The sequence below is a fragment of the Zonotrichia leucophrys genome, chromosome 4, assembly GCF_028769735.1.
Source record: "Zonotrichia leucophrys gambelii isolate GWCS_2022_RI chromosome 4, RI_Zleu_2.0, whole genome shotgun sequence".
NCBI lineage: Eukaryota > Metazoa > Chordata > Aves > Passeriformes > Passerellidae > Zonotrichia > Zonotrichia leucophrys.
In genome coordinates this window covers 55,493,954-55,508,943 of record NC_088173.1, presented here as the reverse complement: position 1 = coordinate 55,508,943, position 14,990 = coordinate 55,493,954, and the positions used below count along the sequence as shown (strand labels likewise).

Sequence of the window (14,990 nt, the reverse complement as noted above, 5' to 3'; positions counted from 1 at the left end):
CCATGCTGCCAGCAGATATCAGTATGCAGAGCACTTGGATTTAAAAGGTCCTATTATAAAGCCACATTCTGTAATAGAAATACATGTCATGGCTGTTGTACTAGGGAGTTTTATTACATGAGTAAAACAGAAGTGGAACAGAATAAGACAACACAATATCTGGGGAAGGCACTTGACAAATTTCCTACAAGTACTTCACTCAAAATATTTCTCACCCATCCTCAGTCCAGTTACAGCTTTGTAAGGAGAAAACAGACCCATGAGCTGCAGAGGGAAGGACTATGGCACCACAGATTACAGCCCTTTGCTAGACTGAAAGCAAAGCTGTCCCACCAAAGATATGATTTAGGAGTGCAAGTCTTGTTTTCCAACAAAAATTGGAAGACTTATAAGATTTAACACATCATTATTTATACACTCTAAAAAATAGCTTTATAAAAAAGTAGGCAAGTGCAAGGTCCTGGAATGTATGTTAGAAGCTCTGATGTGATTGAAACTTTTCTATGCCTGTGGTAAGCAGGCCATGCAAGGGCCATGTCCCTTGGAGGTGGAGGCCAGCCCTGCAAGCATATCTTTAATGTCATGGAACTTGACCACACACCCAGAGACCCGAATATGAGCTTTCACACGCTAAGGAATGTGCGGAGAAATGGAGACCACACGAACAAATTGAAGAAACTAACACAAAAACAACTATCCAAAGCAAAACAGTTTAACTCCTTTCTCCTAGCCTTCTTGAATAATACGGATAATCTCCAAATTTCTTGCCTCAGGCCTCCATGCTGGTTGATGTTTTCAACACAGACATGAGGAAGAGAGCCCTTGTCACTGTTGAAAAATAGCTCCCAGGGTTTCCTATACCAGATCTTCCTTTTGTCTTCTGACTGACTTAGCAAAATATCTCACTGTCATATTTTTTCAGTCCAGGAGACAGGCTAAACAGGGACTAAATCTCAGAGCCTTCCAAAAACTACTAGATGCTTATTCACACCTTATGTTGCTAAATAGCTTGTAAAATCTGGTACCCTGCCTCTTTCATTAGGAGATACAAGCTACTAAAAGCTGCCATAAGCTTTCATCATAACCAAAACATCTAACAGAATTTGTCAGACTCAATACCTCATCCATTTTTGTTTGAAGGAGAATTTTTCCTTCCCAGGAAAGGATACTTCTGTTGATCAGGCATATCAGAAGGCAGAAAAATACCTTAACACCTATTTAATCAGGGCCATGAGAAACATTCTCCACTCCTCTTTCCCTGTTTTGCACCTCCTTTCCTCTACACTTTCCATTTCAGCTCTGTGAATGTTTCATTTTTTAAATTCTTCAGTCTTTAAGGAACTTACTTCCATTTATAGCTGACTCTAACATGTGTAATAAGACTTTTTGGCCTTAGATGAGGTCAAAGAGATGAGAAGTGCTGAAGTTGATACTCCTCTTTTTCCCTTCCTTCCAGTATAAATCCTTAACAAAGTGGTCTTTTACCATAATGAATTGAGTGGATGCTATTCTTTTTTTAAGGAGGTCCAAGATAATTCTCCTGAAAATAATTCATGTAAAAAATAACCAGCCTCTGAACTTCTCTAGCAGTAGCAAAATCCTTCCCTTGTCAAGACGTAATCATCACTGATGATGTACTCAAAGTGATTTTTATCATAATTAAATATTTTGGTTATTATTCTTTCTTTTCCAGACATTCTTCTGTTAGGAAATCAAATACAGTAAGTATTCATCTTTGTATGTATTAGGACCATAAAATCCAAACACATTCCATGGCTATGTATGTATATGTAATAGTATTTTAGCCTATCAGGTTAAAAAACCTGTAAGAGTCATATTAGCTTTGTGTCATAAAAGTGTCCATCTTTAATGTGTGCTGCAATTTCAATAGTGCTACTTCCTGAATGGATGGGGTCAGTTTCTGAATTTGTTTGCAGAAATAAAAACAAAGGTACAGTGCAAAGCTCCCTGTCCAACTATCCACATAAAGCATCTCTTGTAACTGCCTGATGGGGATGCCTGTGAAGAGGGAGACACTCTCCTTCAGACAAACAGAGAATCCACATACATCTTTACAAGCAGAAAACTGAAATTTTAAGGTCAATAGAGGAGTCTAATAGCATTAATGTAATATAAATACTTGAAGTATAAGGTGACCCATTTCAATATGAAAAAAGAATGGACAAATTTTAAATCCAGTTTTAACAGTGCCTGCTATCCCCCAGCTCCCTTTGGCCTCTCCTTCCCCACTCACTTTCTACTCAGACCAATGAAGTAAAGCAGAGGTTTTAGCAATAAGGGAGTTTAGTTATGACAAGAGGTTTCCTATAAAACTTACTAAGAAATACAGTCCCTACAATCATGCAGAGTGTTAAAGAATGTTTGTAAAATTTGGAAAGAGGTTATCATTTATAGCATTTTGTGCTTCTTACTGAATGTTTTAGATCCTGCACTAATGTGTTCCTACTGAATTGGTTTTATTTTTCTCTCATTAAAGGGAACAGAAGAAAGGAATCTAGAGTAGTTAATCCCAACTGTTTCCTTCTACAGCAGGTTGAAGCACAAATCTGCAGACTTGTCTAAATTTCAAATCCATTGAGTTTTCCTTCCCCACAGCTCTGACTGGGAGGCTGCCCCAAACCTCACTCCTCTTGGTTAGAAGCTTTAGTTTGAAAGATGGTGACAAAAACATGGTTTGATAGCAATATTGTAATCAACACTTCCTGCTTAAAAAAATGATATATTGGCAAGAAAGACACAATTAAAAAAAAAAAAAAAGCTTTTCTTCTCCTTGATGCTGACTCATTACAAACCAAATATGAAAACACTCCCAAGAAAAATAAATATCTTACATCTGTAATTAATATTTCTGGCTGAACACTGTACAGCTGCACAAATACTTCAGCTCTTAACAGACTCTTAGTTTGGTTACATCTTAAGAAGAAATATTGTGTGTCTCATGACATGGAAAAGATAAAATTTCATTTTGGTCACTTCCCATTCCTATAGATATGAAGGCCTAGCCAGTTTCAGTGTGACCTGGAGAAGACACAGTGTGCCCTTGTCAGGGTTTCAAACAGCAAAGAGCAGGTTTGAGAGAAGGACTGCCCCTCACCACAACCCAGCCAGGCTGCAGGAAAGGGTACTGAGGAGTCTCTTGAAATTGGAAAGAACAAAGGCAAAATGCTACCTAAGAATGAACTAAACCATCTGCTCAGCTCAGAAGGACCTGGGGACCAAAGGCTGAACACGAGCCCCTGGTGTATCCTAGATAGCCATAAAGGCCAAGAGCATCCCAAGCTGTGTCAACAGAGGCATTGCCAAGAGAACAAGGGAAGGGACAATTCCCTTTTGACTTTACTCATCACTCACTAGACAACACCTGCAGTACTGTTCAGAGAGGGTCAGCACAGGGTCTCCAGGACATGCAGTGCCTGTGAAATGAGTCTGCTGGGACTGGGCTGCCCTTGCCTGGAGAGGGACGGCCCTAGGGGAGCCCAACAGCTGCCAGCCAGTGTCTGAGGGATGTTTGTCAAAAAGGCAGAGCATGGTGCACCACAGAGTGCACAGGGGAAGTACAAGAGGCAACAGTCTTGAAATGATGAAGGTTTCAATCAGAAATAGGGAAAAAAATAATTATGAGGGTATTGAAAGAGGTTTGCAAGACCTGGTTAAAGCTCTGAGATCCCCAGGTCTCATCTCACAGTTCTCCCTGCTTTAAGCAGGTCCTTGGGCTAGGACCTGCCCAGGTCTTGTTCAGCCTGAATAAGACTGAAAATTTCCAAGTAATCAGTAAACATTATTGGGGAAGTAACTTATAAGGAAAGTTCAAAATGCAGTACCTACCAAAAAAACTTTTTTTTTCTCTTTAATATTTATGCATTATAGTCTTAGATGCATCAAATTAACAAACAAAATAATTGATATTACCATTATTTTTATCTGTGAATCAAAATAATAAAGAAATACAGTGAAAGTTTAGGAGCCAAACTCCAATCTTTAGAAACCTATCATTCTTAATTTTAACATAATGTGTTGGATTAAGACTCTCCACACAGTGATTTTAAATGAAATATCTGCCATGACAGTAAAATAATTGTGCTGTCAGTTAAAGAGCCTAAAAAGAAGTGACTGATTTTAATCTTTGGGTCTCTCCAGTCAGCCATAATCAATCTCAATTTAATACAAGATCAAGGAAGGAAAACCATATTGTAAGTTAAATTGATACACAGTAGCCATCATGAAATGGTGATCTTTGCAGTAAACCACATGTTCACTTACACCCCTAAAAAGCATAATTCTCATTGTTGCTAGCAGACTGAGATCAGCATTCAGCCCAGGTTTTTGACAAAGTGATCAGGTATTAATGATTGAATGTCTATAAATGACTTAAAACTGGTGGATAGTTGGATCTGTAGTTGGGGTAAATTCAAGTTACAAATCCAAAGAAAAATATTTACTATGTTATCATTTTATATAGGTACCTGGAAGACAGCAAGGTCAGTATTCAATATTATTATTATAATAATTTGTTGTCGTTCCTTTATATTCCAAAACTAAAATATTCTATCATTAAAATTCTAACTGAAACAAGAGACATTCCCCAGGTATAGTTCTGCTACAAATGGAGAGAGTTAGAGACCTCAACAGTTGCTGATGAGCAGCAGAAAAAAGGAAACTTAACTTGGCCTTCGCTACAGCTATTTGGGGAGCCAGGGTAACACATTTGTCCTAAGCAAATGTCTTATTTTGGGGAAAATAAGAGTGTTGGTGCCTAAAAATCGTCCAAAAGAGATCTGCACAGAGGACATCACCCTTCTGACAATCTTGCTGCTCTACCATTATTTGAGGGTAAGAATTTTGGATAAAGTTTTTTAAAAGCTTTAGGCTTTTAAAGCTATTTTTTTCTGTTAAAATTTGAAACCTCCAATGTTTTAAAAACATGTCAATTCTTTAAATGTACATACAGGTTTGAAAAAAGGGCTCAAACCACTCACTGTGTCCATGTGCACAAAGGTCCATGACAAACATTACTCCAAAATACTTTGAAGATAAATACAGGTTACATGGCTTTCATGCTGTTTATACTTTGTGTTAATTCAATAAATTCATAATTTCCTCTGGCTTCTCCTTTTGTGGATTAAGGCACCATTTCCTGATTTTCAGCAAGAAATAGAATCGACTGCTTTAATAAATTCAATGCCTATCCTGTCCTATAACAAGGATTTATGAACACTCCACATACTTCTTGTTCAACATTCTACAATATTTACTATTATGTGAAGCCATATTTGGCATCAGCAAACCCTGTAATGTCCCCCATGTAACATTCAGTCCTAGTCCAAATGTTTCCCACTGAAATCATTAGCTGACTCATTTAAACCAGACTGATTACAGCCCTTTAAGGTTTTCTATTGAACTGCCTCACCCTGATGGATGAATTTATTTAATTTATTTCACAGTAGTTGCTAGATGCTCTCAGTTAGACATACTGAGAGGAAGTACTGAGTTCTTATTCTTTTTACTAACAGTTACAAGTTTGGAGAAGAAACCTGAAGTACCTTTTCAAGCACATCATCCTCCTGAAGCCAGGTAGGAATAGAAGAATTTAATGAGTTTGTACTGGATGCTTCAAAGACTAAACATTCTGCCCTAGAAAATTGCACTTCACTGTGCAACAACAGCAAAATGATACCACTTTCTGATGCCATGCAGTGATATCTTTTGCCCTGATGTATGTCAAGAACATCTTTGGGAATTGCTTTTCAAGCCTTTGTAATTGCACAGCCAATTTTTATCTTTAATAGCATGCTGCTGTATTACATTTCTGCTGCTATTTCTGTGATAGGTTGTTAAATATATTGTATAAAGAAGTTCTATCTCCAGCCTCAGAATTTCCTCTCCCCCTCATTTTCTATTTTTATTTACAAAGGATACACACCTGGCTCTCCAAAGGCTGATTATTCTTCCACAGAAATCTTCCATAGTTAGACCTACTTTGTTTTTCTAACTTATACAAATCTTTCCTTTCTAAATGTCTGTAATCTCTATTCCACTGAAATATGCAACAAAACTCAAAAATATAGGAGACAGCATAGGAAGTGTATGAATGATTTAACATCCTCCCTAGACAAATACAGTATCTCTCATGCAACATTGTTTACAATAAAGGCATTTCACTGGGATAAAATTACTGTATGGAGCAAATATGACCATATTTGTGACCCCTAGTATTCTCTTTCCTCTTATGCTTCTGTTGTGAGAAGTTATTTGGTCAGTATTCCTCCTGGTATAACACAACAAAATACTGCCTGGCCAGCCACTCAGGAGTGGTCTAGAAAATCAGAAGAGGCAGGGAGGAACTGCTCCCTGGGCCTTCCTATAGAGGCACTGGGAACATCACCTGAAATTAGCAGTGAACAAAAGCAACTGTGCTTTACTACACATGCAGTGTATCCTTTTATGAAGACTAAAAGCCCCCAAAACTCTATGCAATTTGAAAAAGTGGCTCAGAAAATAAGGGAAATCTGTCAAAAGACACTAAATACAAAATTACCACCCAAAACCTGGGAAGCTGCCATCAGTAAGAGAAAGGGGTATTCTGGGGAAGCACAGCTATGCATTGCTCTCTAATTTGACTCTTACACTGCCACTATAAGAAATATTTTTCTGACATTATTTTATTCATTGCTTTTTCCTAGCCCTCAATGTACACGGAGCTCTAAGAACATTTGCAGATCAGGTAAGAACCAGAGATTGCTTTGAAAGCCAAACTAAACATGGAAAAATCAGAATAAGAAACAGATTCAGGTTGCTATGCTTGTATGTCTGCACTGAGGATTTTCAATGCACTTCCTACTGTCCTTGACTACACAGCATACTTTTACTCTCCTGTAACTGTCTCTGCAAATGTCCTTTTTGATCAAAAAAACAAACTCCTAGGCTGTGCCAAGAACCTATGAGTGCTTAACATGAACTTAGGGTAAAAGCAAATACCACCAGGAAGAACATATGGACTGCATTATGTGTTCAGGTCAAGTAGGATTCAAATTAACTGTGGTCACTGCCAGGCAAACCAAGCCCACCTCCCCCAGCTTTGCTTCACAGGCCCCAGCTCCCAGATTCTGGGGGGCTCCCTCCATTGAGCCTCTTCCTTCTTGTGCTGGGTAGCAATTGCACACACTCTCCTCTGGACACCTACTAAAAACCCTTCTTTACAGAATCCATAAAGCTCATCTAGGTCTCTGTTTGCTGCTGCCACTGCAAACACTTCCTGCTATCCTTACCAGGGCTTTTGCTCCTTTAGGCTCTCTGGGACAGCAGAGTATCTTTTTTCCTCTGTCAATTCCTTGCCTTCCTGAAGCAACAGGGGGAGAACAAATCAGTAGCCTTTCCCCTGCTACTCTATAATTGCCTTTAGAGTCTATATTTGGCTTAAAGAATATTGTAAGAACAAATATTAATTTTATTAAATCTTATTTCTTGACATGGTGTCGTTAGCTCCCTCTCAGCCAGAACTGGTACATAAGCATTGCAAGAGAATTTTAATTTTACCCTTCTTATCCCACACCTTAAGACACACCAGGAAAAAGATCTGCAAAAAATACACAGCACAGGTCCAAAGCAACTATGGCCCTAGCAGAGGGGACTCTTTAAAATAAATCTGGGGATGCCAGCCACTAAAAATGCAATGCAAACAAAAATGCTAAAATCATGATCCAATAAGCTGAACAGTAAGAATATGTCACATTTTGACAAGTCAAAGTGATTGCAGAAACAAAAGGTTGATGTCTGGTGCCAGGCCCTTTGAACAGTGGTTTCATTACTGAACAGACTGACTGCCTGCTAAAGATCATGGCTCTTTGTCTACTGCTATCTTGTTTTAAAAGCAAAAGTAACATAGTTATAAATCTAGAACATAGAACAGGGAACAAATATGAACAAATATGAATGGAACAGTGAAAGGCAGTGAAAACCACTTCCCCTCTTAAAAGAAAGTCATCCTAGTAAAATTTAATATTGCTATATGCTACACACCAGCATAACAATAATAAACTGATAAAGCATGAGCAGATAAAGCACAATGAAATACCACCCTGACAAACAGCACTGTCTCTGGTGAGAGTAACCAGAAGGAAAAGATGGAAGCCATTGATAAACACATTTTTCTCATTTACTTTTAAAATAGACACTGGATCATTTCTCCCACAAGCACTGCATGAAAAACAGAAAACTGTTTTCTGTTATACAGCAGAATATGGTGGTTTTTATCTTCAATTAACAATTTTTCCTCATGTCACATATCTGAAAATTACATTTGATCTTTACATTGAAAGGAAGCCCTTGCTTTTCTGAGGCTGTTTCTGCATCCTCACAGTCAGCCCAAGCCTCCTGTATTACATGACTTCTTGTGCTCCTGACCCAATCCCTGCATTTCCTTAGCTCCACAGAGACCTGGGTAGCTGGGTCTAGCTTGTAAAGACAGCAAATCACATTTGGTGTGGGAGAAGGATTTCAGCTACTCCAGGCCCCTGTGCCAGCAGCACTGCATGGAGAGGCACACTCAGCCAAAGACCAACGGCTTCTCCTTAATGCGAGAGCAACCTCAGCCCCGGGTACTGAATTTGTTAACCCAAACAAGTCACAGAGGAAACTGAAACTCAGCAGCATGGCAGAGCATCTGAATCATCTGAGGTTTCAACAGCTTGGTAGAAACAATCCTAGTTGGCAATGGAATAATGAGAGGCTTTCATATGATCCAATGTAACAGCAACTGGGATCCAACACAAATAAAAGGGCTCAAAGGTGAAAGTAGAACAGAATGAACCACTATCTTTGTCCTACATTTAGTATTTTATTTAGCATTTGCTGTTTCACTTACAGTTTATTATTTTGCTATGTCCACAATAGCCTGTCAGATTGAAGTCAATTAAAAACCATCAGGAATCTTATGTGTTAAATCTCTGGAGGCATTAATCTGAAATCATTGATGCAGCATTAGCATAAGACCACTCTTAACAGACAGCTCTAAATTTTAAAGGTTAATATCAAATTAAAAGTACTACACTCAAAAATACTAAGTAAAACATAGCGTAAAATTAAATTATAGCTTTTAAGAATGCAACCTTTTTCCTTCTGAATTTACTTTTACAGGTTCCACATTAAGTGTAGATAATTTGACAGTGAAGAAGCCACCACCTCCTAGATCATACGCAGCATGCAAAAATAAATCAAAACATTTGCTTGTAGAACAGGAAATGCAATCTCTTACCAAACCCACTGAAAAGGTAAAGAGCGGCTTTGCTACATAAAAGTACAAGTCTTTAGGAAACAGGATTAACACTATATGGCACCACCCCTGATTCCCTCTGAAAGCTGTGGATGTTCAGCACCATTGAGAAAGTCCAATATGAGCTCCTGAAACCATGCATAAGAATGTAAATGCCTAATTTAATTAACAATTCCTAACAGGACTTCTCAATATAGATGCATTACCATTATATACTGTGCTGCATGTGCTTTAAATGCAGATTAGAGAGAATCTGGTTTTTATTCTGCTTGTTGTTAATTTCTATACACTGATTATGCTATCTTAAAACTAAGGATTTAAACAAATGTGAGTGGTATGTTGGAGAATATGATCGCCATAAAGCAGAGAAGATCCTGTTACAGAAAAACACTGTAAGTACCATTTATGTCAAAACATGGGATGTGAACTCCTGGGGGAAAATTTCTGTAAGCTGTCCACAATGGCATACAAGTTTTGTTGTGAACTAACCATACAATCTATAATTTAAATCTGTATCATTCAGGATGAGACATTCTTGGTTAGAGATTGTTCAAAGAAATCAAAGGCTGAACCATACGTGTTGGTTGTTTATTATGGAAGAAGAGTATACAACATTAAAGTACGATTCCTGGAAGAGAGCCAACAATATGCCTTGGGAACAGGGCTCAGAGGAGAGTGTGTAAGTAAAATCCCATCTGCTGTTACAGCCCATGGCTTTTATGTTAGACTTCACAAGTTCTTAATACTAAATATTAGTTACAAACTCTCCCACATAACAAACTTGCTGTTTCATTAAAGTTTCTTTTACAATACCCGAATTTTAAGTGTCTCAAAATTCGAGCAGCTTCAACATAATTTAATACCAAATTTTGCATACCATGCTGAAATTCATATTTTCATCAATTTTAAAATCTTCTAAGTACTTACAATACTTCTATCTATTGTAAGTAACACCTGCAAACTAAAAAGGAAAGAGAAGTTCTACCTTTTCTGGTATACATATTATTTTAGCATATTTTTAAACTTGTGATAATTTAAGCAGGCATTTTCAAATATATACAGCTCCACATAATCTGACAGCAGGACCTAGTGCTATGAAGCAATAGGATAACAGTTGTCATGGATATTCAGAAGCAATTAAATCATGTGGGTCCCTAGCAATCAGTCTTTCAGATATGGTAAATTTCAATTAGAAAATCCCTTTAGATGAGCAAAGCTTCTTTACATAATTAAATTCAATTATAGTCATGATAAAAGTCTAATTCTTATTCTACATATATGGTTAAATGATAAACACTGTATCTTCAAGTCTTTCACACAAGAAAAAATTCATTAAAACTGAAAGTCAACTCTATAAAAATGTGATACTTGCAAAACAAAACAAAAGAACCAAACAAAGATTTTAAAAAAGACAAACACAACGTAAAATTTAAAGAATGCTCAACTACAGAACAAAAAAGCAAGGCAACAAACTCCTATGGGTCATTAGCTATGTAAATCACTAACAGAAATCCAACTCAGGTGAACCAGCAAAAACTCTGCAGCTGAATCTTCAATTATATCCTTTTCATGCATGTAAACACTTTTCAGAACTTACCTTTTGTATAGTTAGACTTTAAAAAGCCTGAAATCACAAGTGACCCGAGATGATTTAAGGCATTTGATGGGTCCAAAGTTTGTATTAGAATTTTTATTAGAAAACATGGGATAGGATCCATAAGCTTTCACAAGAGGAACAATGTTTACTGGCAAGTCGTTCTTCAGGAACATTTGCTTAATGATAAAGGGGGGAAAATCCTTCATTATGCAAGCACAGTGAAACAGTTTGGAAGCTGGAAGGTTGTACAAATCAAGACCTGTACTGCATCATCCTGGTGCTGCTGTAGTGACCATCAGTATTCTGTAAAGCACTGGCTTCATTACTTAACTGAAACTCCCAGATGATTTTCCTGGAATTTTAGTATGACTTAGGAGAAAGCAAGTTTAGTTTTCCATGGTTCTGACACTGTTTAGTCTTCCTGTAATGGCTCTAATACAAACAGGTTCAGAACAGACACAATGACACAAATAAGACATGCTACAGCATAATGTAGTATATGTTATTCTCACTAGAGAATAAAGACACAGAACTAAATTTTCATTAGGTTAACAGTTTTAACGATTAAAGTAACTGGAAAATTACTTGAACAGTACATGAACAATTTTTACTGAACTAAAAGGAAGGAGAACACAAACCCTCCCATCTCAGGAAATACCAAAATATATGACTTTGTTGCTTGTTCCAACTTCTGCACAGACAGTACATATCTTAAACAGTGGGTCGGGACTGACTAGTCAAATTGCAAAGTACAGCTCCAAAATAAGAATTCCAAGCATCCAGTTAACAACACACAGAACATCCAAGACTCGGCTCTACCAGGCCAAATCAGTAATCATGACTGCCTACCTTATGCCTTCTTCTTGGAGGATTCTTTCTTTTAACTCAAATCTTCCCCTGGATCAAGCACAACAGAAAAAATCAGAACTGCTTTGCTGGTCAACCAAGTGTTGTGCCAGGGAATCACAAACATGGCAATCTTCCACTTCTATGTATTATTCTCAGCAGTTGACATGAAAATAGAACAGGGCACAAAGCACATATGCAGTAATGAACAACCAGTGGCACCAACATTGCTCAGAAGAGCTTTTTCTATCTCAGGCAGTCTCACAGGGTTCCCCAAAAGGGCTCTTTCTTGAAAATTCTCACCTCAATTTTTGCAGCTTATCTAAGGTTTTTTTCCAAAGAAAGCGACAACACTTTGTAAGGCTGTGAATTACAGAAAATTGCTGCATGTAATTTTTTAGTACCCATTAAAAAGCTTTCCGGAGCATTCTGCTTTGCCCCTCTGCAGGGATATCCTTTGTTACACCACATTTTGCAGTGCAGCCAGACCTTGCTGCTCCATCTAGATTAGCTGAATATTCCCTCTTCAAGCCAATGAGAAAGAAAACTAAACACCAACCAACATGTGCAGACCTATTACATTTTTCCACAGTTGGTGATTATATTCAGAGGTTTGGTCTTGCAGTGTGTTTTCACTTTTGAATTAGTCTATTTTCATCCATTAAAAACACATTTTTCCTCACACATAAATATAATTATTCAAAGTTTCTGTATCTTATTGCAACTTCCGATTTTTACTATACAGCTTACAAGTTGTTAACATATTGTATCACCAAATAAGATTTTAAATTAACAGTTATTTTTCAAAATGTATTTCATTTAACTCTCATGAGTGCTTTTATTATTAGCTCCCATGTAGCCCTGTAAGGTTGTGAGGAGGGAAAAAAGGGATTGATCATCAGATTTTTATGGTAAAAGTAACTGAAGTTCCATGCAGCCAAATTAGTATAAAACTCAAATATAAGAAATTGAAGGTTAAAAAAAAGAAAATAATTTACTCTCTTACTGGAGCTACATTTTTGCTAGCTAATTAGCCACAGATGTTCATACCTACATATTTAATATACCATATTGAGCTTTCTAAAGGCCAAATTACATAAAACTATAAAGTTCAGATCTCCAAATGACATATACATGGAATTTTGGAACTTATATTCAAAACTGAGCACCCTTTACTTGGCTGTTGCTTTCCTCTACTCCAGACAATATCACTCTTAAAGACCCAGAGATCACTGTAACACTGGCTTTTTTCATCTGCATAGTTCTTTTGAAAATGATGAAATACAAACCTTGCTCATATTTAAAGCTGATCATGACACAGAGTTTACATATTTTTCTTATCTCCTTTTCAAAACTAGATCTGCCACATGCAAAATACATGATTTTAGCATCTCTGTAGTATCAGTCTCAAATCCCAATGCAGTGAAAAATGTGTAAAAATGAAAGACAGAAGTAGGCTTCTCTTTATCTTGGTGCCTGCTTTACACAGAAGATTAGAGCAGAGCCTGATGTGTATCTCTGGATCTCCCTGTTCCAGCCACAGATACTTTCTCCATCCTCACCACTGCATTTGCAGCGACCTTTCATCTTCAAACTGTAAGTCATAACAGTCACATAATTTCACTCAATTAATTTCCATGTGAGCCAAAAGGATTAGCTGCACCCACCTTCAGCAGCCACCAAACTGGCCTGGCCCATCCCAGCAGATCAGGGAGCACTTCCACATTGCCTCCCAGTGACAGTGTTATGTCAACAGCTACTGCAGGAAAAGTGGCACAACAAAGAGCCAGGACCTTCAGCTCAGTGAGGTTTACAAGATAAGCATCTTGTCCACAGCTTAAATGACAACTCAGGGATGAAAGGTCTCCTTCAGGATGTGCAACATAGCCCAGAGTTACACCACCCCCCAACACAATTGAGAGCTACACCTTTCACAAGCAACCCTTGCAACCCTACTCCCATCTCCCCAGAACAGTCTGGAGACCTGCAAATAGGAAATTCCTACAGCAGCAGAGATGGGCTGAGTCTCTTCACACAGCGAAGGGAAACCAATCAAATACTGAATTTTCTTCATCTTTATGTCTTTAGGTGTCTTTACACCTAAGAAAATGTGGAGTTCCATTAAAAGAGCAGAGAACATCAAATTCTGAGACATTTTTCACCCCTTACCAAAGAGCTAGAAAAATTAACAATGTGGCATTAACCTAGTGAAGCCTAATTGAATTTCCAAAGCAGATGAACAATCATTGTAGACTTTCTGACTTCCCAACCAGAAAACATTCAAACACAGGAAAAGAACAGGCGCTGGAATTATTAATTTAGAATAATAAAAGTAATGAGTACTTTCATAAGGCATGAAATACAGACCACAGTTTTGCCTCAGTTTTCACTAGCAACAGTGACTTTGAACATAAGCAAAGACAAAACAAATGCATACATGTAAAAATTATCAAAACAAAACTTGAAAAAGCTACCATACTAGCTTTGAGATCTTAATACAGGAACAGTTTGCCCAAATCACATCCTTAATCAGATTCTGTTGTTATAAACTAGGTGTCAATCAGGTGGGGGTGATAGACACTACCATGAGACACCACCATGTGTAGAATGAAGAGCCACGCTTACAGCAAATGTTATATAAATAGGTGATAAGTATTAATGGTCAAAGTAAGCTTTCACTACTGTGTGCAGTTCTGGTGGTTTAATACAATGAGTAATACAAAGGCTAGCTCAAGAGGAAAACACTGATATGATGAGAGCTTTGTGGTGTGATGAGAGCTTAGAAGGCACACACAGGGAACAGAACTCAAACTGAAGGACTGCTAATCATTGGAATGGGGCTCTTCCACTAGGGCAGATGAGAATAAACACCTTGTGTAGCTTTCTCTTGCTGTTTGATCAGGTCAGCAACCTTGAACCAGACCTTTATCACTTGAGGAGTTGCCTGGAGAATGTCATTATTTGAGCATGAGAGAACATGATGCTTCTTGCTCCATACTTCAAAGGGATTCTATAGCAACTGTCTCAATAAACTGAATGGGAAAACAAAGTGTAATTTAATAAGGTACATTGAAACTTGCAGTGTAAAATATCATGTACTGCTAATTAAGTGTAATTGGGGCAGGAAAAAAAACTAGTAACAATTTACAGTTGCTTCATCATTTCAATATCTATTCTCACATCTGCCATCACAACCTTTTATATGTGATACTGCACTACCAGGGCTTAGAAATATTTCCTCTCCCTAAGGAGCTAGTT

General features: G+C 37.6%; 1 protein-coding gene across 3 annotated transcripts in view; it reads left to right on the top strand.

The window, feature by feature from the left end:
• The window catches only part of CLNK (cytokine dependent hematopoietic cell linker), a 30,562-nt gene that overhangs the window by 14,779 nt on the left and 793 nt on the right, over window positions 1-14,990 (top strand). For 2 of the 3 annotated variants that reach the window (XM_064711795.1, XM_064711796.1), the window contains 6 exons: window positions 1,694-1,737; window positions 5,532-5,592; window positions 6,702-6,742; window positions 9,154-9,287; window positions 9,604-9,681; window positions 9,813-9,968. In XM_064711795.1, the coding sequence (XP_064567865.1) occupies window positions 1,694-1,737; window positions 5,532-5,592; window positions 6,702-6,742; window positions 9,154-9,287; window positions 9,604-9,681; window positions 9,813-9,968 (514 nt within the window). Of the gene's footprint in view, window positions 1-1,693; window positions 1,738-4,480; window positions 4,500-5,531; window positions 5,593-6,701; window positions 6,743-9,153; window positions 9,288-9,603; window positions 9,682-9,812; window positions 9,969-14,990 lie in introns of all 3 variants that reach the window. The other variant, XM_064711794.1, reaches the window with a different exon arrangement.